The 24,793-nt window shown below is 44.6% G+C and overlaps 2 protein-coding genes across 4 annotated transcripts in view; one reads left to right on the top strand and one right to left on the bottom strand.

The window, feature by feature from the left end:
- The window catches only part of LOC121613176 (thymocyte selection-associated high mobility group box protein TOX-like), a 75,209-nt gene extending 63,671 nt beyond the window's left edge, over window positions 1-11,538 (top strand). For 2 of the 3 annotated variants that reach the window (XM_041946470.1, XM_041946472.1), the window contains 5 exons: window positions 2,669-2,899; window positions 5,306-5,386; window positions 7,816-8,214; window positions 8,818-8,957; window positions 9,864-11,538. In XM_041946470.1, the coding sequence (XP_041802404.1) occupies window positions 2,669-2,899; window positions 5,306-5,386; window positions 7,816-8,214; window positions 8,818-8,957; window positions 9,864-9,906 (894 nt within the window). In that variant the 3' untranslated portion in view covers window positions 9,907-11,538. The remainder of the gene's footprint in view (window positions 1-2,668; window positions 2,900-5,305; window positions 5,387-7,815; window positions 8,215-8,817; window positions 8,958-9,863) is intronic. The other variant, XM_041946471.1, reaches the window with a different exon arrangement.
- A 3,636-nt stretch (window positions 11,539-15,174) lies between these two features.
- On the bottom strand, window positions 15,175-24,636 carry LOC121612288 (large neutral amino acids transporter small subunit 1-like). The gene is made up of 11 exons (XM_041945080.1): window positions 24,453-24,636; window positions 23,320-23,853; window positions 23,079-23,204; window positions 21,194-21,299; window positions 20,993-21,037; window positions 20,421-20,544; window positions 20,183-20,286; window positions 19,832-19,928; window positions 19,351-19,500; window positions 17,657-17,831; window positions 15,175-17,435 (listed from the first exon to the last, which is right to left on the bottom strand). The coding sequence occupies exons 1-11, from the start codon at window positions 24,526-24,528 to the stop codon at window positions 17,359-17,361; spliced, it is 1,614 nt and encodes a 537-aa protein (XP_041801014.1). The 5' UTR covers window positions 24,529-24,636; the 3' UTR covers window positions 15,175-17,358.
- Window positions 24,637-24,793: the final 157 nt, after the last annotated feature.

The raw sequence follows: 24,793 nt of genomic DNA on the forward strand, positions 1-24,793 counted from the left end.
TGTAAAAAAAAAAAAAAAAAAAACCTAATTAAAAAAGGACTTGATATGAGCAATGAAATTGAAGGAATTCAAGATATGTGATCTGGAAATAAGATAATTTGTCTTTTTAGTGTGACAAATGTTCATATTATGTTTTCTTACTGTAGTTTTTACATTTGCAGTGAATGCAGTGCCTGTTCACTTCTTGAGTGTTGCAGCCAGACAGTTCACGTTTCACCCTTTTTTTTATTAAGTCAAATCAAGACCAGCTTCCCTGAAAAAAGTTGAAAATTCTAGTGCAAATTTTTCATGGTCAAACGTAATCTTCCTACATCTCTGACTCTGACTATTTTTAAACTGCCTTTTTGCGCCCACTCTTTTTTTCTGAAGGTATTCTGGGAAATGTAGGAAGATGTTGATTAGACAGGTTGAGAGAAAATGAAAGCAAGTGAAAAAGTCCAGATTATATCTAAGGACGGATTTGTCCTCTTACTGTTACTGAAGGAAAATTACAAACACTTTTAATGAGTGGAGTCTTGGTTTTATTGTACTCTTCTGAGAAGTACGTTCATTCATTTTTCATCTGTATTCTTTCCAGTCTTTCATTGATATTTCATCTTCCTCCGCTGGCCTCCCGTAAGTTCACAAACATGAGTCTCGTACAATAAGAGAGGAAAATAAATAAAGAAATGGGAGAATATGCCCCTTGTTCTCCTGGTTGATTGCATGTAGCTGCAAGCTATTGAGTGTCATCACTCTCTCCTCTGTGTGAATACATGTGAATTTTCCTGGAGATTATTTAGCCTTCTTTTTCTTTTTTCCCATTTTGTCATTCCATTAGCTCTACCTTCAGTTTATTCTATTTTCACTTCAAAGGCTCGGGTGGAACAGATGTCGTTTCAAATGCCTGTCTTCTGCCTCATTGCCTAAAAGTGAGGGATGATTATTTTTTAATGAAACCAGGCGTACTCACACACAAAAAAAATACCTGTAAGCTGTGAAATAGACAAGCAACACTTTCACATAACCCTGAATGAGAACATCCATTCATTTCCGCACACCACAAAAGCCATTTTGAAGTTTTTCTTTAGCTGCCAAATGTGCTCCTGGACCTTGAATTTTGATTAGTTAATTTCATGCTGTGTGGAATACAGTGTGCTGTTTGGCTGCGAATGCTTTGCTGAAACAATGCAATTTTCAAAGGCAGTCATTTCCTGTTTTCCAATTGACAGTTAAAGGGGAGAACATGGCTGTTGCTTAATCCCGTGATAAGTATGCATTAGATGGATGTGAACGTCTTTAAATGTCCTCAAGTTGCTGTTTGATACTCGCGCGGGGACAAATCTTTTTCATGGTTTGTTCTCCCCTCCTGCTGAGTCTCAACACTGAAACCCAGGATCAGTGGATCATGAAAGAGAACAAAGCTGTTTAAAATTTCTAAAATGCAACCTGATGAAATAAGAAGTGTTTGCCAGAAAAAAAGAGTTCACTCTTTGGGGCTACTCAATATTTGAGTAGCCCCACAACCGTAAATAGAGCACATAAATATTCCTCATTTGACATAATACCAATGTATATCATTATGTATTCAGTATGTCATTATATCTTCTATTATATGGATGGAAATTGGATTGTTTTTTCCTGCCTTTATAGCAACCAAGAAATCAGGTTAACTGATGTTCCGCCGATACTAATGGCAACATCAAGCCGTCACTTCTTCCTCGCCGTCCTCCCTCAGCTGCACCTCTTCTCCCTCTTTCTCCTTATCTTCCTCTCTCTCTCTCTCTCTCACTCCCCCACTCCCTTTCCTCTCCCTCCTTCTCCCGTGCTTGATGTGTTCTCTCCTCAGCAAAGAAGGCAATTTCCATATAGAATCACAACCAGGATCAGGTGACCTGGATTTGACTCCCCGTCAAAGCCCCTGCACGGAAAATGAAAATGTATTCATGTGTGTTGGATCGAGCGCATCGCGCAGATGCGAGCGGTTTGTGCCCCCTGAAAATGTAGTGAGAGTGCAGTGTGTTATTGTTGACAAACCAGCTGGGTACGTGATGTGAAAAATATAGATTTAATCCATTTTTTTTATGGCCTCCTCGGAAAGTGGAATTGAATTCTTTGTGATCTACATAAAGGAGACAAAGTAAAGATTGAAAGAAAGCCAGAAAGTATCCACGAATCCAGCGATTTTATGATGAAGTCGTGCCAGTGTGAAACCAACTGGAACTGCTATCAATGAGAGTTTAATTAGCCCGGGACTCCCTCCACCCTCTCCCATGTTTGGCCAGTTTCTCCTGAATCCCACCTCCCTACCCTCCTCCTACACCCCAGAGGCTAACCTGTCTCACTGACGTCCTGTTAGTCTTCATTCACCCATGTCCGTAAATTGATCTGTTTTCTTTTCTCAGAAAACGCCACTGCTGCTCTTCGCAGAACTCTCCTGCTTTCACCCTCTGTCCAATGTCCTGTGTGGCTACTTCTTTTATGCCGGGCGACATGTGCACAGTGGTTAATGAAGATTATTTAACCTCAAAAATATCACCATGCAGATGCATCGTGCCCGCAAATACGCTGAACGGCGAAAAAACTCCTTTCTGTAGCAGCTGCAGCAAAAGACTTATTGTCATCATCTGATTTATGACCAGCAGCGTCTCTTTTTCTCTCGTCTCTCCATCCCTCTTTCTGCCTCCAGATAAGCAGTGAGAAGCGGCCCTCTGCAGAAATGATGAAGCCCAAGCCCAAACCTCAGAAGAAGAAGAAGAAGAAGGACCCCAACGAGCCACAGAAACCCGTGTCGGCCTATGCGCTCTTCTTTAGAGACACCCAGGCGGCCATCAAGGGCCAAAACCCCAACGCCACCTTCGGGGACGTCTCCAAGATTGTGGCTTCCATGTGGGACAGCCTCGGAGAGGAACAGAAGCAGGTACAAAATATGAGGGTCTGGTGTATCAGAAACAATACAGTGGCCAGTAATCTCTAGTAGATATAGCAGTCAGATTAACTGCACTATCAACATACATGTTGTGGACTAGCAAACAAAGCAAATGTACGCAGGTAAAGTACAGTACATAAACGTTTATACATGTGCACATACACACACACATGCTGGCACAAACACACGCAGTCACATGCACGTGTTCTGGTCCAGCCAGTAGATGGCATGTGTGCTGCAGCAGGCGAGCAGTCTTTCCCTGGCATTATGTGCTGTGTAATTACCAGAACATTGCTGTGAGATACAGCTCACCTTAATGAGCTACTTCTTCTCTTTCTAAAGATAATCCATCCGTTTATCCCCACTCCCCTGACTCTCATAAAAATGATTTTCTTTCTAAATTTAATTCTAGCAGAGGGAAGCAGGGGAGGGATGGGGTAGCATTCTGTGCAACAGCAGCCCGTAAAACAGTCTGAGACGAACAAAGTTGGACATTTTACAGGCGCGAAATGGTCAATATGGGAAAAGCATGAATGCACTTGGGGAGAATTCAGGAGTCTAGGACTTATGCAGTGTGTAAATACTCTCGTACCCACGTGCTGGCGCAGCCCTGCAAAAGCAAACAATCAGACATGAATACACACACACACACAGACGCAGAGACTGTCACAGTGCAGAGGAGTCTTCTGAGGTTTTCTTAGCAGCGCGGCGTCCATCAAGTCGAAAAAGGATTTTCCAAAAATAGAGTTGAAAAAGTGAAAACCATCTCTATGCCAAAATGAAACTCCCGCAAAGCTCCAGGTGCAGGTGCACTTCCTGTGTCCCTCCAGCCTCCAGAGCTGATGCCTCCACACCATGCATCTTCATTGGCCCTCTGACAAGCAGGGATGTGTGAACTTCTCATTTCCTCTCTCTTTATTTATATCTCTCGCCTGCTATTTTGATCGTGCCTAGAATACAGAATTAGTGATCCCGCCCCCCCTCACTATCGTCTCGTCCTTGGATTTAGCTGAAGGGCATCTTGGCTATCCAGGAAGAGCAGTCTATTGTTTTTGTTGCTGTTTAATGTCATCTCCAGCTCAGCAGTAATAGGTAGGAAATGCTAATGATGACAGAGTTATAGGAGGTCATAATGTTTCTCCTCGTGGGTATTCAACTCCGAGAAACCACAGTTGTTAGTTCTTTTGCTATTAGCAATTCTCTTGGGATGAGCCAGGTTTGTTTTTATGAAAGGATTCTGTGTGAAGACAATGTAGCAAATGATGTGTATTTAAAGGCACCATATCCTGTTTCTTCTTGGTGTGGAGCATCAGCTATGTGGCTCACAGAAATAGGACTACAGGAGTGAAACTCTGCGCTTCCATAGCACAGAGCATCAAAAACTGTCAAGTAACAACAGCTGGCAGAATCACGTTCATTCTAACGTATTTTTCATCAAATATTTCAGAAAAGTTCTTTTATGGCTGCATGTGTTCGCACAACATTTGACATTTGAGAAGTTCGACTTTGGTTGCTCAATAAAAAAGGGTTTTGTAGAAAAAAACATGTTTTTATTTATCAGAGTTAGGTGTTAATAAAATAATTAATTGTGATATCAGCACCGACGGTCACCACCACACAGCCCAACATAAAAAGCACCATGTATAAATACTGGTTTTCTCCTGCCCAACATGCTCCTCTCTCCGTTTCTTTTGCATAATAGACATGATTTGGCTATAGCCCTTATAGCTAATAGCCCTATTTTCAGACACTCTACATCCTACACAGACAATACCTGCAAAAAAAATACCTATGTGCAAAAACACAGATCCATATGCACTCACAAAGCCACATTCTTTATGCAAACCAGCCCAGCAGCAGCAGCAGCAGCAGTTAGTTGTGTGACAGCAGACGTTAGTACATCACTGGAACAACACGGAAGGCAGTTTCAAACAAAACTCAAACACAGGCAGGGATCGTATCCTAATGTGCCAAATGACAACAACCATTGTGGTGTATCACTAATGTCAGTATGCTGATATGAGTGTTATTGTGGAGCTAAAAGGAGAGAGAGAGAAGTTCCAGTTCATTTCTTTAGGTGGATTGGAATGGAAATGATGTGTTGCTACAATGGAGGGAGACACATTGAGATGAGGGAGTTTTAGTGCTGTGATGAGGAAATAGAGGTGTTCTGTACCATTGGCTCTGATGGAAAGGGAAACATTAAGGATGTTTCTGTGTGTGTGTGTGTGTGTGTGTGTGCATGATGTGTTTAAGAAAGTGTTAGATAAAAGGCGTGTGTGTGAGTGTGTTGAGAGACAGACATGTGTGTCTGCACATTTATGAGCATGTCAACCTCTCCGCTCACCCGAAGCCTCTTGTTTTGATTTTTTTTTTCTTTCCTTTTTTGCTTCACAGGGGTACAAGAGGAAAACCGAGGCGGCTAAGAAAGAGTACCTGAAAGCTTTGGCCGCGTACCGAGCCAGTCTGGTTTCCAAGGTAACACTTATGACACACAGGCCCTGGCTAAGACTGATGATGGATTGGATGGAAAATCCCTGCTAATGGGCTGGGCGGGGCTTCCTTGGGATGAGGTGGTGGTGGTGGAGTGGGTGGGGGCATCTGATGCGAAAAGAGCAGGCCATATTTGGAACAATACCTGATTTCCATAGGGTGCAGATGTGGGGGGTTGGTGACTGTAGTTGGTATGGTGATACAGTTGGGGGAGGGGTCAGCCAATCTGAGCACACAAGCATATGGCCATAACATGTATTAGAGATGGAGGACAGAAAGTGATTGCTCTCTCGTGTGCTATACAATCTCAGGTTCAAGTCTGTTTTATATCTGTCTTCAGAAAATGCAAACCCCACATTTATCCTTCACCAGCACACACCTGTGTCATGCATGGGATCATCCATTTCCTCCATCTCATCATCTACAACAGGAAATACATACAAATCACCGCAGGCAATCGTAGGATTTCCTGCTCTTTCCACCTATGACATCTTCCTGCTAATTCAGATCTGTGACATCCCTTTCGCCCGGTGAATGACGACGTCTTGTATACACCTGAATAGTGGCACGGGGAATAAAGAAAGGCAAAGAGGAGGGCTCTGGATTGCATTGTTTAGTGCCGTCTTGTATTAACAACACACAATGTAGTGTGGAGAAGATTCCTTTTGTCATTCCATTTGTTCTGCAGGCAAACAGCCTCATTTCTCTGCCTGGGCTCCTGCATATGTGTGTGAATGTGTGTGAATGTGCGCGTGTGTGCGTGCGCATGTGTGCGTGTCCCTCTACTTTTCTCATCTATCTGTCAAGGTGTCTATTGATCATTACCTCGGCCCCAGCTCTATTCATACAAATGGGCTCCATTACCTTCTAATCAACACTGATGGCTGAAGATGAGCAATCTGACAGCTCATCATAGGGGCCTGGAGAGGGTGGGGTGGGGGTGGAGGTGGGGTATTTTGTGGGTGTGCGCACCTGCTCGGAGTCATATTGTCCAAAGTGAGCAGAGGTAAAGTTTTGGTGATTGTGGTTTGGAGTTTGGTGTTTGTCCTTTAAAGCATTGCATCCGTCATCATTCTCGACCCTGTTCCCCCATCTGTACGCCCGTCTGCACGTTTGTGCGTGAAGTGTTGCAAAATTATTAACGGAAGATGTCAGGCCAAGGACGGACTGAAAATTAAATATATATACAATATATATATTTAGTGAACATCAGCATGCTGGAAAAGATTTGCTTCTAGGACCTTTGATTGTCAACTATCCTGTTAAAACTGCATCAGCGAGCAGGAAACAAGCAGCTCAGTAGTGACACAGCTGGCGAGAGTTTGGAAAGAATCAACCAGCGCTGAGGAGTCTGTGGGCAAACATCCAAAGGCAAACTGTTGTTTGTCGTCATGGGTGTTATTCCCAAATAAAGCTAATCATGGTTATTTGTCATGATGAGCATTTTTACTCACAACCTCTGTTGCAGAGATTTGGCCACAAAACCTGCAATAAATGTGACATAATCTAGTTAAACATTTAAGGAAATGCACTTTCTCACTTTCTTACATGAGAAGATAGAATCTCATGTCTGTCTGATTGATATGAAGCTGAAGCCAGGAGACGGTTAGCTTAGCTTAGCATAAGCACTGGAAACAAGGGGTAACAGCTAGCTCTCATCTATCTCTTGGCAAGAAAGTGTGAGGGATTTATTCTTTGTAAGACTCTTTTTATGACTCTTTGTACCAGAGCTGTTAAAATTGTGAGAGGAGGGTCACTAAAGGCCAACTGACAGATAACATTTATAACAAACGGTAGATTTGATTTGATCAACACTGAACAATGGTTGACTGAGGAAGTCTTCCAGGATCTGGTCAATCTTGTCATTTGCATTCTATGAGTCTAGCAACTAGCCTTCCTTTGATCTATCACTATACAAGGTGAATGCTCTGAAAGTCTGGCAGAGAACGCTGTGGACTAGTCTTCTCTCCATGCTGCATGAAGTAAAGAGATCTGATTCATCACACTGTGTTTGTAATTCTGCAGAGAATTAGCACTCTCAAATCTACAAGAAGAATTTCTTCAACAAAAGTGAGCAAGCATATTTCCTGTAAAAGTTTGTGAGCCCAACGAAAAGGAAAGACAGAAAGTAGTCCCCTGAAAATCCCTGCAGCCGTTAGCTCGCATAGCGTAGCAATCCACTTCCTTTTTAGCTTGGCTGACTCACCTGCTGTATAATACGACCCAGGTTTGACCAATAGCAGAGTTTGCCTTTGGGCTGAAGTTTGGTTTGAAGTGTGGATGCTGCTGTTGAAGACCTGGAGATGTGTTGTGATCAGGGTTTGGTGAATGGTGACTGATGTGTTATTGCGATGTTTTGAGGGTTTCAGGTCCAGGCTGCATACAGAGTGAAATTCTCTTTCATTCATCCACAGACTTACAATGACCCTGAACCAAAAAGTGCCCAGCAGACCAGCCAGCCCTCCCACCTGCTGCCCCCAAAGCAGCCCCTGTACAGCGTGCCCCCCCAGCCCTCCTCACCCTACCTGGGCCCGCCGGGCTCCTTCCCCCTGTCGGACCTCCAGAGCTATGCCGGGCCGCCCCGCCACACCCTGGCCCCGACCCTCAGCCAATCCCAGATGCTGCCGCCCAGCATGAGTGCCTCTCCCCCAGCTCCCTTCCAGATCAGCCCACCTCTGCACCCCCACGCCCAGCTGTCCCTGCACCAGAGCTCCCTGCTCAACCAGCCAATCCGCATGCAGCAGTCGCAGCCAATCATCTCACACCAAATGGGGCTCCAGGCGCCTCTGCATTCCCCTCCTCTCAGCCAACAGGTCAGTGTGGTCATTATTAAAAATCTGTGAAACATGAATATGATGACACACATCTGTTAACTCACCAGAATGTAGTACAGATATTATCACCTGTAATCTCATGACTAATTATTTTTAATTACTGATAATCGCTGATGTATATTTATTGCACTTAAAGCATTGCTGTTGTGCTTTTCTGCCTCTGATTAAAATGTAGTTACTGTCCAGTGTTTTTGTCAGTTGCTCCTGTTGTTTCCGAACTCTCAGTTCAGTCTCATTATATCACAGAACAGGCCTCAGTCAGGCTTTTAGTGTAGAAATAAAGAACAAAGCCCATTCTGCAAAAACAGTTTTAAAAATGCTTCTTTTTTCATCCGTTTTCTTTCCTTTTCCTTCTGAGTTTCTAATGCCTCCAGCAGGGTGTCGGCGTAAGAAGTGTGACTTTGAGACCCCTTTTAAGAAAGTGATGAGTGTGAATTGAGAGAGAGAGAAAGTGCTGTTCCTGTTTCCCACGCACCAAGTTCAGGAGCAACTGCCTGAACACCTGGCCTCACACAGTATCGCGGTTCAGCAAACTCTAGACCATCTCAAAGCTTTTCCTCTCTCCTCTCCCGCGATCTGCAGGGATTCTCCCACATCCAGGCTGATTACCAGAACAGTGTCGGGGGCTCACAGTCTCCAGGGGCCCCGAACCCAGTGCACGGCCAGAACCCGGACTGGGACGGCGAGTACTGCAACAGGGACTGCGGACCCAACCACTGCGGGTGAGCTCCTCATGTCAGTCCACACGTTGCGCGATAAACAGGGAGAAGTCGCATCAAGTTAGACGCGAAAAGACGATCCAAAATAAAAATGCCGTCGCCTCTGAGAATCCAATCTGGGACATTTGATGATGTTGAGAACAGCGAGCCGTTGTCTTGACAGTTCCTCATTTTCCAAATGAGTTGCACTAAACCACTTCACTTTCACACTCCGAGACTCAGACAGTATTAATCATAAACTGCGATTTCCCTGCTAAAGCAAAGCATCTCCTTGAAATTGAAATGAGTAATGCGGCGGTAGAACAATGCTATTACCAAGCTCGGAAAAAAGTGTGACATCCAATTAAATTTCCCTGTGTTTCGCTCTGCGCACGTTGCCTTATTGAATCAAGCCGTTCAAGCAGGTATGAGAGGAATGTTGTTTAGCCTCACACCTGAAACCCGGTGTTGCTATTCTGAGAGGCGGCGGAGCTGGAAGTCTGTATCTCCTGCATTTAGAGCTGATTCATGTGTATGTCAAACGGGATCACGCCTGGGTCAAATCAGGTTTGATGCTCTTTGAAGTAGATTGAGTCTATCCTTAAAATGTGCTCCCTCGGTGTCAGGGCGGCGTAGTTTGCAGTTTTGGAGGGTGCTGAATTATTTTCAGTGTGTCAGAAGCTGCAGAACAGACTTTGTATCTGACATTTCAAGCACCGAGCGATCTGCAAATTCTGACTTTTGTCTTTGCTCCTCGCGCTGATTGATGTGGGTTTGTTTTGGAGCTGCGTCCTTGGCCAGGTCTCCCCTTCAGAGGGATTTCATAATCTCGTGAGGATTTCCTGCTGAAACCATAGGCAGAAGAGAAATGCATGCAGTGAGAACGTGGCTGTGCTCAGACGTACATTAACACCCTCTCCTCTTCCTCAGCAGTGGTATGGGAGCTCGGGACAAGCCTCTCTACCTCACTTGAAGTTGAAAGACCTCCACATGTCAGACTCCAGGGAGCTTTCCAACATAACGTCATCGATGTATCAGCTTCTACACCATTTTGTTTTTCTTTTCTTTTTTTTTGTGACGGATTTCGAAAATCCCAAAGACTGCTACAGCAACTTCACCTATTTGCCAAGCACTTAGATCGGCCAGAAGCCTGAGGCACTTCTCTTGCTTTTACTTCCTTATCAGTGAACTCCCTTTTTTTTTTTTTCCTCTTCCTTTTTTGCTGGGGCACTGAGCTTCAAGCTCATGCCAACATACTGGAAATGAAGACCAAAAAAAAAAAAAAAAGGAAAAAGTCTTCTAATTTTGTTCTGAATTTTTTAGAGATGCTTTCTGTCCTCTTCACTCCATTACTGTGTGTTTGCCATGGACTGCCCTCATCGGGGAGATGAAATGCTCTGAGCATACTCAGCGTAGGGGTCTGGGGTAGAAAAGCTAATGCAGGAAACTAGAATAGAGTCACGTCAGCAGGGGTGGATGTACTTCAGGACCGACTGAAACACCCCGACTAAGTGAATGCGAAGCGAAATTTTAATGAAGATAGTCACAAACACGTAAGACATTTGTAAATCATCCCTGCCCATAGTAAAGGACTCCCTCATTTCCCTTCTTTCACACAGAGTGATTGTAAATATCACCAAAATGGACCCCTCTTATGTGTGTAATTAGCTGAGATCCCTTGCTTTCTTTCTTTTGCTTTCGGACATTCATTTTGTTTGGTTTTGTGGTTTCCGTGCAGGCGGACTCAGTGAGGGAATACACACACTAAAAGTTGTGTTGAAACTGTGTTCACTGGTCTTGTTTCTCTCCTCACGAGAGAGAAGAAGACTGAAAGGCGCTCCATTTCCTTCTTAACGGCGGCGCCCCGACAGAGAGCGTCACTCTCTTCACATGGCCTCAGGACGTTACAGGACTGTAGAGGTCAAAGGTTGATACCTCTCCTTTTAGCTCCTCCTCCTCTTGGTCGGTAAGGACCGCCCCCACCTGTAACCCCGCCCCACCTCCCCTTAGTCCCACTTGTACAGGTGAATAAAAAAAAGTTGCTAAATGTGAAATGTTACTAAAGAAAAAAAAGCATAACAGTGGGTTTTAAAGTTTTTGACTAGTTTTATTAGGTGTTTTAGAATTGTGTTGAACTCATCTTTATCATTTTTTGTGGAGAAAAAAAAATTCTGAAGATATTTTGTTTTGTTTTTTTCACTGTAGCAGGATTTGCGTTTCGGAGGAACAGTCATGGGGGTAGATATTTTAATTTTGTGTATAAACCTGCCAAATGTACTTCTTTAATTTGTAAAGCCAGTGATGAGAGAACCCATTTTGTTTTGTTGAATATCATATGTTTTACAATATGGTCATTCTATTTAATTTGGTTGCAGGTTTCACATCTATTTATGAATGATATGAAGTAACATTTTGGCTTATTTTCATCAGGGTGCATTATTATTATTATTATTATTATTGATCAAACACCATGATTATTAGAATAATAAATATTTTTTCAGAAATTGTTGTTGGTGCAGCAGTGTGCCAGCATTAGATTCATTTTGTGTCACAGATACTTCTTTTGTTTTCTTTTGTCTGTAATAAAATGTTTAAAGTGGAGAAACAGACGTGTGCGGCTCTACTTTTTTTTAATCATTTGGTTTGCTGTGCTTTACATTCATTAGCAATCAGATGAGTAGCACCCGCTAGCCGCGGTGGCCTACAAGCATAACTTTGCATTCCCCTGCATGTGTCTGAGGTTAATTAGGAGAATTATCTTTGATGCTGTAGAAAAGTGGCTGCTGTCGCTCGGCTCATTAGGTGAGAAGTTTAGGCTTCACAGCCGACTTTCGCTTAATGAACTTTAACCTTTTCACCCCCCCTTCCTTTTTCCAGACGTGAACGATATAGTGTATCATGCAACATATCTGTGCCTGCTGGTCATCTTTCTTGGTGAGGGTATGATGATGAAACTCTGAGTTGATGTAGCAGCACGCTGTCTACCTGAGAGAACTACCTGAGAAGAAAAAACGAATGCCTTTTACTTACTACCTATTTCACAGTTGGATTAAAGGCAGAATAGAAATGGAATCTATCATCCCTCCCCTCCCCTCCTCTCTCTCTCTCTCTCCCTCCCCTCCCCTCCTCTCTCTCTCTCTCTCCCTCCCCTCCTCTCTCTCTCTCTCCCTCTCCCTCCCTCCTCCCTCTCTCTCTCCCTCCCCTTTTCTCTCCCTCTCTCTCTCCCTCCCATCCCCTCCTCTCTCTCTCTTTCTCTCTCCCTCTCTCTCTCCCTCCCATCCCCTCCTCTCTCTCTCTCTCGCTCTCCCTCCTCCGTCTCTCACTCCCTCCCCTTTTCTCTCCCTCTCTCTCTCCCTCCCATCCCCTCCTCCCTCTCTCTCTCTCCCTCCTCCCTCTCTCTCTCCCTCCCCTTTTCTCTCCCTCTCTCTCTCCCTCCCATCCCCTCCTCCCTCTCTCTCTCTCCCTCCTCCCTCTCTCTCTCCCTCCCATCCCCTCCTCTCTCTCTCCCTCCCCTCCCCTCCTCTCTCTCTCTCTCTCCCTCTCCCTCCCTCCTCCCTCCTCCCTCTCTCTCTCCCTCCCCTTTTCTCTCCCTCTCTCTCTCCCTCCCATCCCCTCCTCCCTCTCTCTCTCTCCCTCCTCCCTCTCTCTCTCCCTCCCATCCCCTCCTCTCTCTCTCCCTCCCCTCCCCTCCTCTCTCTCTCTCTCTCCCTCTCCCTCCCTCCTCCCTCTCTCTCTCCCTCCCCTTTTCTCTCCCTCTCTCTCTCTCCCTCCCATCCCCTCCTCTCTCTCTCTTTCTCTCTCCCTCTCTCTCCCTCCCCTTTTCTCTCCCTCTCTCTCTCTCCCTCCCATCCCCTCCTCTCTCTCTCTTTCTCTCTCCCTCTCTCTCTCCCTCCCATCCCCTCCTCTCTCTCTCTCTCGCTCTCCCTCCTCCGTCTCTCTCTCCCTCCCCTTTTCTCTCCCTCTCTCTCCCTCCCATCCCCTCCTCCCTCTCTCTCTCTCCCTCCTCCCTCTCTCTCTCCCTCCCCTTTTCTCTCCCTCTCTCTCTCCCTCCCATCCCCTCCTCCCTCTCTCTCTCTCCCTCCCATCCCCTCCTCTCTCTCTCTCTCGCTCTCCCTCCTCCGTCTCTCTCTCCCTCCCCTTTTCTCTCCCTCTCTCTCTCCCTCCCATCCCCTCCTCCCTCTCTCTCTCTCCCTCCTCCCTCTCTCTCTCCCTCCCCTTTTCTCTCCCTCTCTCTCTCCCTCCCATCCCCTCCTCCCTCTCTCTCTCTCCCTCCTCCCTCTCTCTCTCCCTCCCATCCCCTCCTCTCTCTCTCTCTCTCTCTCCCCTCTCTCTCTCTCTCTCTCTCTCTCTCTCTCTCTCTCTCTCTCTCTCTCTCTCTCTCTCTTCATGATGATAACGCAGTGCCCCCTAGAGCTGATTCATAAAACTCAGGCCGTTGTTTTTCAGTTCCTCTAGCCAAAGAAGAATCAGTTAATTACAATTCAACGACTTCATTTCAACTGCTGGTGAAAAGCAACGCTGATGTGTTTTAACGACAATAAGAGCCATCAAAGCCCCCCCCGGCCTCAGCATCATTACCACCATGGAGATGCCCTCGAGCAACGCCGTTATCCCACAACTGTGTTTTACTGGGCGGCCTCCATGTATGAATGTGTGTAACTGTGTGAGTGTGAACAGGAAAAAAAGAGGGCATTTCTGAAGAAGAGGGCATCGCACCCTTAAAAATTAATTAATAGTTGACTAAAATTAGGCCTTAAGATGTCACATTTCTGAGCAGATGAAAGCAGAATATCCTTTAAATGAGGAAAAATAAAAGATGTCACAATGCACAAAGGCTAGTTTATATACAAACACTGTTATGGCTGATTCCCGGCAGCAGATAGCACAATGGACTGGACCTCTGCTGGTTTACCATCTCCCATTCATGTTCTTCTATCGCCATCTGCTGGTGACATGGAGTGGTTGTAAACTTCATCCAACATCTGTATTGTCTCAGAAATGCAAAACAATAGATATATATAGAGAAAACAGAAGAATATCCTCATCTGTAGGATTCTTACTATGTTTATTCTCATTTTAAGTCTCCTCAAGACTGCAAAATTAATCAATTATTCAGACTAAAACCACCAAACTGAAAAATCTACTTAGTAGTAAAGACTTTTAGTGAATTTCTTTTGGCTTTTTTTGTTTTATTTCAACTCCATTCTTGAAACGAGCCAAAATGCTCAGGGCGCAAGTGGATTTATTTCACCCCGCTGGCACAATTTTTCTTGTTTGATGAAAAATGCAGCTCGAAAGGCTCAACACAAACAACTAAATTACGTGTAAAGATTGATGTTGATGATGCATTTTGCTGTGAAATTGAATCAATCTCACCTCGGCAAGTTATATATAATTGAAACTCCATGCAGATATGGTTTTGCCCAGGGGTTATTTCACAAAGAAGAAAGCTTGCCAAGAAACTGAAAAATGATCCGTGTGATAGTCATTTAAACCTTTTTTTTTGTTAAGAAGAAAACAAACCTTGCAATGCTGCACGTTCAGGATAACAACGTTTTAATGTCGTCTAATTCCAGCTTTGTGAAATTACCTTTCAGACCTTTTTTTAAATGTATATTTAATACATCCTGCAGTCCATTGACTCCACTGGGGTTGGCCTTTACTTCACTGTATGTGCTAATTTATTATACTCCAAATTAAGTGAGCTGATCGAGTCCCTGTTTGATGCCCTCCCTCTTTGCAGAAGACTTCTCTGTGCATCACTTGTGCAATATTGGCTCCTTGCTTGTCCAATCTGCCATCACTAATATTGTCTCCAGCAGCTCTGACACCGCTTTCATCAGTAGCCATCAGACCCTCTCATTTCCTCCTCAGACGGATATGAACTCTCCTGACGGCACAGACATCAGCACCGCCGTCGTCTGACAGCCAGCAAACAATACGAGGCAAACCAGAAACGACAGAGCATTTCATACAGATCACTAACCAAACACTTGATGGCTGAGACGATAACGCCGCTGGATGACGTTTGGGGAAAATCAAGCTTGCGAAACCTCCTCATTTGGCCAGAAGCTATCTTGTGTTTTGGGATTGGTGTTATCTGCAGAGAGCCTCTTCTTAACTGATGCGAGTATATGAGGTCGCGGCAGCAGGGAATCTGATGTTAACCCTCTGAGGACGACTTTCTGTTGGCTGGAGCTTTACATGACACACACAACCAAACTCTGAACAAAAATATTTTTATTGTTACATGTACCTGCCATGGTCACTGACATACAACAGTTACAATAACTGACAGAGGTACTTTGCTTTTTTAGATTAAAAATTAGAGTTTTTTTCTCCATAACATTCCATCAGGTATCATCAATTTATGTATGAATTGATGTAATACAGTACATCAATACAGTAATACAGTATGTTGTGCAAAACACAAAATATATGATGGAGTCTGCAGAGACCATTTGTCTTAATAGTCACAATCAATGATGGGTTGTGTGTGTTTGAGACTTGTGAGCCCCTATTTCAATTTAGACTGATTTAGTGCACATACAGAGTTTGTTGTTGTGCTTGCAACTACAGAAATTAGTTGCATTATGTTCAAAAATTTGCATCAAACATTCAGAATTTCTTTTTTCTTCAGATCTGGTGTAAACATTAGATGGTTTAGGGGGACGTCGCCATTGGGTTGTTAATCAAAGATCCTTCTCTCTCTCTCTTTGCATGTAAATTCATTTCCATGGTGGTATTTTTAAAACTTTGACTGATCACTGTCCAATGTGTTGTGACTGCACGGTCCAATTTCCATCAACAAGATGTTTTAGGATCGCTTGTGCTTCTCACAAGAGAAAAGAACATGTTTCATTTCCTGTCGCAAAAAATAAAGATGTTCTGATAAATAAACATGTTGGAGATCATTTTTCCATCGCGCTGCTTCCTGCCACTGTGAGAGATTCAGAAAGCTTTAACCATATTATGTTGGAGCAGCAGCACTCGTGTTTTTGTTTTTTTGTCTTTTCTTCAATATGCGTTATATGTATGTCTATTTGATTCTGCCAGCATGATCAGTAGAGGCTGAGAGTCCATTATCCAGTGTTTGATATTTAAGATGACTGTCTCTCTGTTCTCTGCAAAATCCACAAACCTTTCCCAACACCCCCCACCCCCCTTCAGTTTCCTCACAGACGTTCTTCCTCTGGGACTGAGCGGACTTTGGGAGTGGGAGTGGACCTCAGTGCAGTAACTTTGGGAAAACCCCACATATTCAGTTTAAAATAAAGATTTTTAAAGGTACATTTCTTATTAAAAAACACACACAAAAAAACAAAACGAGCAAAGTTGATGTCACTAATTTTGCAACATTCATTCTGGTCTTATTGTGACAATGAAATAAAACATCTGGAATATCAGCAATGACATGTCCGTCACAGATTATAGATACACGCAATACAAAACACTAACAGTACAATGAGTCTACTAAATACAAGCAGAATGCCACATTTCTCATAACATTGCCTCACAAACGGGTGCTGGTATCCGCTGTCATTTCATCACACATCATATGAGAAGGAAACACCTGATTCACAGCGGCACACCTTCAGGAATCATTACATACGCTGCTTTATCTCTCTTTAGTTTGTGCTTTAGATGGTGCTGCGGGTTCATTTTTGAGTGAATGTAGAAAAAAAACATGAATATTGAAATCAGATGTTAATTAACATAAATATTAGTTGCATACGAGTATAATGTTACCAGTGCTATGCTAGTTAACCACCTCCTCTTCCATCCCTGACCTTTTCTATACACTGTACACTGTCAGTGATTGGCTCTTACTCGAGGTCATTAGCTCTCATATTCTAGAAAACTGTAAACTATAATAAACTAGGCCTAGGTTGGTTGTTAGAGTTTATTTAAATGTAAAGAAAGTAAAAAACTTTTTTCTGGTGTCTCTAGGCTACTCATTTGTACATAAACTCGTATGTTTTAGGCCACTAGAGATATATTTCTGCAGCTTCGGGTACTGTGTTTGCAGTATGCAGTTCATCACATGACTCTCCATTAACTAACATGCAACATATAAGCATGTTGTAGGATAACAGAGATTCACGTCAAATAGAATTACCGGAGTGGAAAATCTAAATTTCGTGAGCAGACTTTGTTCAAATTTGACATGTTTTGTAGTGTTCAGAACATACGCCTTCATACTTTGCCGAAAAGAGCGTATGTTCATGTAAACCCTCCTCTACCGAGATTGCCAGGCCACCTTTGTAAAAACCAGTTTGTTCCACAGTGAGCCGCCTGGTTTGACAAAGGTTTCAAATAAACTGCTGTGGCCAAATCACAAATGAACGAATGTAAACATCAAGAACGTAACGTCAAGCATGTCGAGAGGAAAAGATTGACTCGGCGTCGTCCAGCCTGTCCCGCGTTACTCAGCCGCCTCATGCTGCTCCCTCTCCTCGGGAACAGACATGAAGATCTTCTGACAGAACATGGTGAAGATTTCTGAGGAGAAACAACTCATCGCATCAGCTGTTTTTCTTCTACTGGGTTGCTACAGGTCACATGACGTCAGATTTTTATTAAACGTCGGGTCGACGCCTCCAGCCGCCTACATAAACACGCTCCAGCAGATATTCTCACGTGAACCTCATAACAAACTGTAATGAATGCTCCTCCGGCCTTGCCTGAACAAACAGAGAAAAAAACAAAAACGTCTCACTCACCCAGCATCTTCTTGACCACATGGGGTTTCTTCCACTTGTAGCCCAGTAGGTACGCCGGGACGCCTGTGAGAATGATGCTGCTGCCTACCAGGCACTCAAACGGCGCTGCCCAGAAGGACACGATGATCATGAAGACGCAGCCCAAAACAAAAGTCACGGGGATGAAGAGAGGACACTGCAGGCAGAAAACACATCGATGTAAGCGTTTGTTCCTGAGAGAGAGGAGGAAAGCTAATATCTGATGTCCTGAAACACACTCACAGTTGGAAAACATACTTAGAAGTATAAGCGTCCTCTCTGTATCTGACTTGTATTGTGCTTTTTTTGTCTTTGTTTGTTGTCTTTTTATTGTTCTTGTTTTAGACCAGCGACATCGTGACTTCATAATAATGCAACTTCGACCGACGATGTGATGATAATGTTGATAAGCGGCTGAAGTCATTTGCCTCATTGGGTTATTTGTGTATATTATCACATCACCAGTTAAAGCCAGTGTTGGAAAGTAACTAAGTACTTTTACTCAGGTGTTGTACAATTTTGAGGTATTTTACTTAAGTATTTCTATTTTCTGCTACATTTATACTCAACAACAATTCAGAGGGAAAACATTTTTACTTTATTCATTCAATAACTTAAGTTGCTGCTTGCTTTGCAAATTCAGATTAATAATGCAAATATCAATATTATTATTAAATAATATAATATTTAAAAAATATTAATATAAAATATAAATATTTATACAAATAAATTAGGATGTATTATGATCATGGGGGGATATTCACAAGCTACCCAGCAGTAATCACAGTAATTAAAATTAAATACTCATAGTAAGCGCTTTTACTTTTGTATATTCTGCTGCTAATACTTTGTACTGTAGTAAAAGTCATGACTTGTGGCAGAATATTTCCACACTGTAGTATTGCTACTTTGACTTCAGTAAAACATCTGAATACTTGTCCCACCACTGGTTGAAACAGTTATGTCCTTCATGAAGTAACAAACAGCAGTTATTGTAATACTCTGATTACACTGTTATCTTGCCACATAGTGCAGTTTAAAAGGTAATTTTACATATAATACATTTAAGAGGCACATTTTATTACTGTGAAACACTTTGAGAAGCAGTGCTTGCATTATCAATCATGTCAGCCACATGCAGTATTTTGGAAATGCTCAGCATCACAAGCTAATGAAGCAAAACACACTGCTGCCCAGTCAGAGCTTCTCAGTTTAGATCTAGGAAATAGCCAAGCCGTCCTGTTTCATGAATGGTTTACTTGTTAGAGGTTCGTTTTCTAAAACAAATGGGCTGAGAGCACTCGGGCTCAAAGGAAAGATGAAAGACTCTGGTCAACCAAAGTAATATTCCCATGATGAAACAGAAACAAAGAGCCACTCTGTCTTTTCCTGAAAACACAGTATGGCTCCACTTCCAGCTAATAACAAGAGCGGCGATACAATGGTGCTTTCATTAAAAAACATAATAAATAAAATAAAAGATGGTGGATTCTCTATGAAACCAGAGGACGTGTTGATGTTCTGGGCAGACAAAGAAGCTGGCTGGGGTTCAGGTAGAACAAAGGTCTTCCATCATAAACCTTTCACATCGTTTAAGACTGGCTCTCCACAGACGACTCTCCAGTGGAACACACATTCACCACCTGTAGCACAACCTCTCAGGCACAGTACTCTACCTTAATGGGCCTTCTGAGCTCGGGCTTTTTAAAACGCAGCCACAGCATGCCGGCAATGGCCATCCCGACACACAGCCAGGTGAAGAAGCTGAAGAGGTTGATGACGGAGAAGATGTCCTGAGAGATGGCGTACATCATGGACAGCAAGCACTGACACGAGGGGGAGAGGAAGGCAACGCTGGATTAGTCTTGCATGCGTAACATATAAACACACACATATTGTGCTCCTCAAATTATATGGAGCATGTTTTAGCAGTGTTATTGTGCCTGTCTTTAAAACATTGTCTATTCATGGCCTTTTCTCTTCCTGTTGCTGGTCTTTGCTTGCAGATGGACATCCATCCATCACACCTGACTTAACCTGTATGCATTATAACCTAATTGGATTGGTTGTTTGACACCAAGAACTTCTGATGGTGATCATTCATAAGACAGGACATGAACTGTCAGATCAGTGCTGTTCGTCGCAGCGGCGTCTTACTGTGAAAATGAGGGACGGCACCGGCGTGAAGAGGTCTGTGTGGACCAATCCCAGAGCAGCGGGGAGCTGACCTTCTCGAGCTCCGGCATAGAACAACCTGGAGGAGAGAGAGCTCGGCGGTGAGTATTTTCTGACGAAATACTGACTGTTCGCCCTGTAAAATCCAGCATGGGACTGCAATTTCATCTTCAAAGGAATATTATGCTCAAAACTGGAAAACTTGCAAAAAATAGACCAAACAAGCATCCTGAACCATTTTTCAAACCCAAAACTTATAAAGACGCCATGTCCCTCTCTGAACTAAACTGTACAAACTGTTTCATTACAGCAGCAAAATGTGCAAACACACACCGTGCTGAGGTGAACAGCGATCCGTTGACGGCCCCAAAGCAGGACAGTCCCACGAAGACAGGAATCAACCAGGACATCACACCGAGATGGTACTCCCCGAAGCTCTGCCAGACAGCACAGCGCATATGAAGGCAGCTCACATGTTGTGAACACGCAACGTACCTGCACGCACAACTTAAAGGTGCAGCCGACGGCTACGAGCTGCAGCCTGCATGCGCGAAAGAGGCTCGGCACTCACCACGGCAACGGCCTCGGACTCCACCATGACCTGAGGAGAGATGGTGGTGAAGTAGGCCAGGTTGGTCAGGACATACACCACCGTCACTATTGGCATGGATATGATGATGGACAGCGGCAGGTTCCTGTGGCGGGGGAAAGGTCAAAGGTGGTTTGAGGAGAGGACACCCAGCGTATTTTCTACCAATATCTGATTGTTTCCACTGTTTCTATGAGATCAGTGATTGATTTTGTGTTCAGTTTTACTCAGCAGTATTTGATATCTGATGAGCAGCGCGCAGTGATCGGCCATGCTAGATGACACGCTATTTAAAAGCATAAGCACCACATGCTTCTCTGAACGTCTTCATATTTCAGGTGTCACACTGAAGGTGCACAAAACATCTGGAACGGCTAAAAATCCAACGCAATACATCCAGAGAGCTGCTGATTCAACTCTACAGCAGTTTTTGAGGCTCTAACTGTATTGGATTGCATTAAATTATAAGAGGTTCATGTCACTTTGTGTCTCCATGTGATCAATTGATGGTAAATGAGCTCAGTCATGGATGAAGGTAGTCATGCTGTCGTCACCTCTCTGGATTGATCATCTCCTCCGTCACGTAATTCAGGTAATTCCTGGAAGAAAATACACAGCACCGTGGTATTTTAGGGATTGGATAAAGGCTGGATTTGCTGTTTATTATAAAGCAAAACTAAATAATTAGCAGCAATGAATAAATTATTTCTATTTCTGGTCTGTAATTATGTCGGAATATGTCACAAGTGGCTCACCAGCCTCCGAAAGCAAAGAGACCACTGTACAGAGCCAAGACAATGTTGTCCACTCCCAGTTTGCTGCCTTCAAATGTCTTTTCTGGTGTCAGGTACGGTACGTCGCCTGCACACACACACACACACACACACACACACACACACACACACACACACACACACAGAAAGAAGAAGTTCAGGCAACCTTGAACAGAGAAAGAGAAACATTCCTCTCTCTACACGAACAGCTTCAGTTCATGAAGTAATCGTGAGGTGTCACAGAGGTTTCATGGATTGTGATTCAAGGCTGCTGCCACTTTGACGTTTCCTGCCTGAAGGCCGGTCTGCCGCTGCCCGCCATCTGACAGGCTCTGACATTTTCTAGCCAGTCGGGGGTTGGCGATCGTGATCATGAGCTTTGACGTACTTAAACACAATCAGGTCTTGCGCAGCTGACATTTAAAAATGAGCAGCAACATCTTTTGATGAGGAAGCCACAATCCACTCGTTTATGCACATCCAGCGAATCGCTGGTTGTGTGTGTGTGTGTGTGTGTGTGTGTGTGTGTGTGCTTGAAGCCCTGTTCTGCTCAACTCTCTCCTCTACCTGTCGCTTTCAGATGGTAATGACTCTGCCTTCCGCGAGGCCTATTACACACACATTATTTTCTCACTCTGTCCTTCTCTCGCCATGCTCTAAAAGACCACACTGTGACAACAGCCGGCGAGCTTCGTTTAGCTTAGTTTCCATGGTAACACAGCGTAGAGCACAATGGCGGTGGGCGTGCCGTTGGAAAAAAAAAAGGGGGGGTGGGGGGTGGAGCAGATGCAGCATGGAGCAGACGATGGCCACACTGTCTTCCTTTCCTCTTTTATTTTGAATGGCAGACTTGACTCAGGTTTGATAAGCATATATATCTGTTATTATTCAATGATTGCAAATATGAATCATGCATGAATCCTCCATGTTTAAGGCCTCATCACAACAGTCATCAATGCTCCTCAAATTTCCGTGAAATTATCTCCTAAACGACTAAATTTCTACAATGTTCTCTACATGCTGTGCGGACGAGTCACGGATGAAGCTGACTATGCTGGGCAGTGTTCATGACACACATAGACACACATGCACATGGCTGCACACTTGCTCCGACTCAATCACATGGCCGCAGACAGACAAGCCTTGTGTTCACACTCAGCAACTGTGCTAACAAACTGAAAGGAGGGCAGTCTGCTTGGTCGGGCTCATTAGTGTTAGTCAACAGTTTGTTGATCATTAGAGACAAAAGAAATGAACCTCAGTCTCTGCTGGGTCGTTAGTGCTGACACACATAAGGACGGGACAATCAGTCTATACTTTGATAAAACCTACAAACAGTATTAGGGTTTGTTTTATTGCACTTTATGCATCATTAGTTAAATAAGCAGCAAAGAAGACGTGCAGGAGCTGCTTGAACACACTGTACGGAGCTGCATGCTGGGAAATACACGCTCCTCACAGGCGGCAGAGGCAGCCATTAAAAATCTGAACATCACACAGTATAGAAGAGTCATTTTAGACACACAAGTCAAACAAGAACCAGTGTTTCCTGCTTTCCATCCACTGGGACGGTCTAACAATGCAGTTTCACTCAGTATCAATCTGTCTAACTTGTCCAGCTCGTCCACTCAACTCAAGCCCCCCCGCTGGAAATGACACGAGAGAGTGAAACAGAGTGAACTGCAAAACCCAGCTGCCAGTCGTGCAGTTGAGAAATAACTTTAATTAATGTGTTATTATCGCTGCTTTTGGTTTATTTGTGCTCACAGAGAGAGCCTGACTGTGACACTCAATGTACTGACAGAAAAATAAAGCTGGTCTGGACTCTGCAGCTCGGTATGTTGGTCTGTGAGTGCGCGGGACTCACCTGTGGAAATCTGGATGAAGCCAAAGAGGATGATGATGATCAGGGCCAGCAATTTGGAGGCTGTGAACAAGTCCTGGACCTTGGTGGCTGCTCTCACGCTGATGCAGTTTACAAACGTCAGGGAGGCTACAGGAGGTAAGAAAGAGAGCAGAATCAGGGATGAGGGGAACAGTCACCAGTGGATTTTATTTCTTCCTCTTCTGTAAAGGAAGAGAAAATGTTTCTGCAGCCCCCTACTCACTCAGACACAGGCAGGCAATGAGCTTGGCAGCGCTGTCTGGCACGGTGCAGTTTGGGTACAGAGGTTTCAGGAGGTAGGTGGCGAACACCAGCGACACCACATACTGCGACGACGGCCGGATGATGAGCATCTCCACCCACAGCTTCAGGAAGGCCGCCAGCTCGCCGTACACCTCCAGGATGTAAGTGTAGTCGCCCCCCGACTTGGTGATGGTGGTGCCCAGCTCGGCGTAGCACAGGGCGCCCATGGTGGAGATGACTCCGCAGGCAGACCAGACGATCAGGGAGAGCCCGGCTGAGCCGGTCTCTTTGACCACGCCTGTCGGGGTGACGAAAATGCCAGAGCCTATGATGGTGCCTATGATCATTCCCACACCATTGAAGAGGGTGATGCTGCGTTTGAGTTCGATCTTCTCCCCTTTTTTGGGCGAGCCGTCGGCAGGGCTCGTGGCAGCGGGAGCGGGGACGGCGGGGGTAGACGGAGAGGCCGGCCGTCCTGCGATCAGGCCATCTTGCTCTGGGTCCGCTTCAGGTGCTGGAGGAAAGAGGACAGCAGACCAGGACATGAGACAGGGGAGTTTCACGTTCAAGGTACGACCTTTAAGCGTTGATGGACACAAAAAAGAGAGATGCGTCCAGTTTTCTTTGATGTTTTCTCGGCTGAGGCATTTTAGAAGCTGATTCATGTGGCAGGATGTCATACCAAACTTAAATGAGTGCGCACATGTGACAACAAGAAGAAAACTGACATTTATTTCCTACAGTGCCTGAGGATACATGCATTGGCATGAACTGCGGCAGGCCACGCTCTCAAAGAGGTTAAACAGGCTCATCAGGGTAATTATAAAAACCTGTTTCTGAAGCAGGACGTTCTACCTTCCCAATTTACCTCCCCCTCTGTTACTGTGGCAAACTGTGGCCTTAAAAAAAAGGGCTCTGGAAGATTTCCCCACCTGTCACCTAGCTCACCTGTCCCCATCACACAGACACCGAACACACCACAATGCATCTCCACGGCTACATCACTCTGAATGCACTTTTACATGAGGCAACGTTGCATCAGAGCGCGTGGCGGAATAATGCGCCCGTGCACCATGTGGTATCCACAGGAGTGTGAGCGCGCACTGTACCTACCCTCCATCTTCTCCTGGCTCGCCGCCTTGGCAACGCTCTCCCGACTGCTCCGCGATTTCAGCTCCGGCTCAGCCATCTTCCCTCTTAATCTGGGTCCCCTTGTCTTGTCTTTTTCCTCCTGCCCCCCTTTTCCTTCCTCCCTTTATGTCCCCTTCCTCCTCCTGCCTTGATTTCCTCTCTACCTCTCTCGCACTCGCACAGCCCACCCCCCCTCGGCGCTGTCTCTCTCTCTCAGACCCTCCCTGATTTGTCCTCCTTCCTCACACACATGCACACACGCTGCCTTCGTCACTCTGGACTGGAATTCATCTGACCCTGATCCTTCTCTCTCTGTATCTCCC

The sequence above is a fragment of the Chelmon rostratus genome, chromosome 10 (assembly GCF_017976325.1).
Source record: "Chelmon rostratus isolate fCheRos1 chromosome 10, fCheRos1.pri, whole genome shotgun sequence".
In the NCBI taxonomy this organism is placed as follows: domain Eukaryota; kingdom Metazoa; phylum Chordata; class Actinopteri; order Chaetodontiformes; family Chaetodontidae; genus Chelmon; species Chelmon rostratus.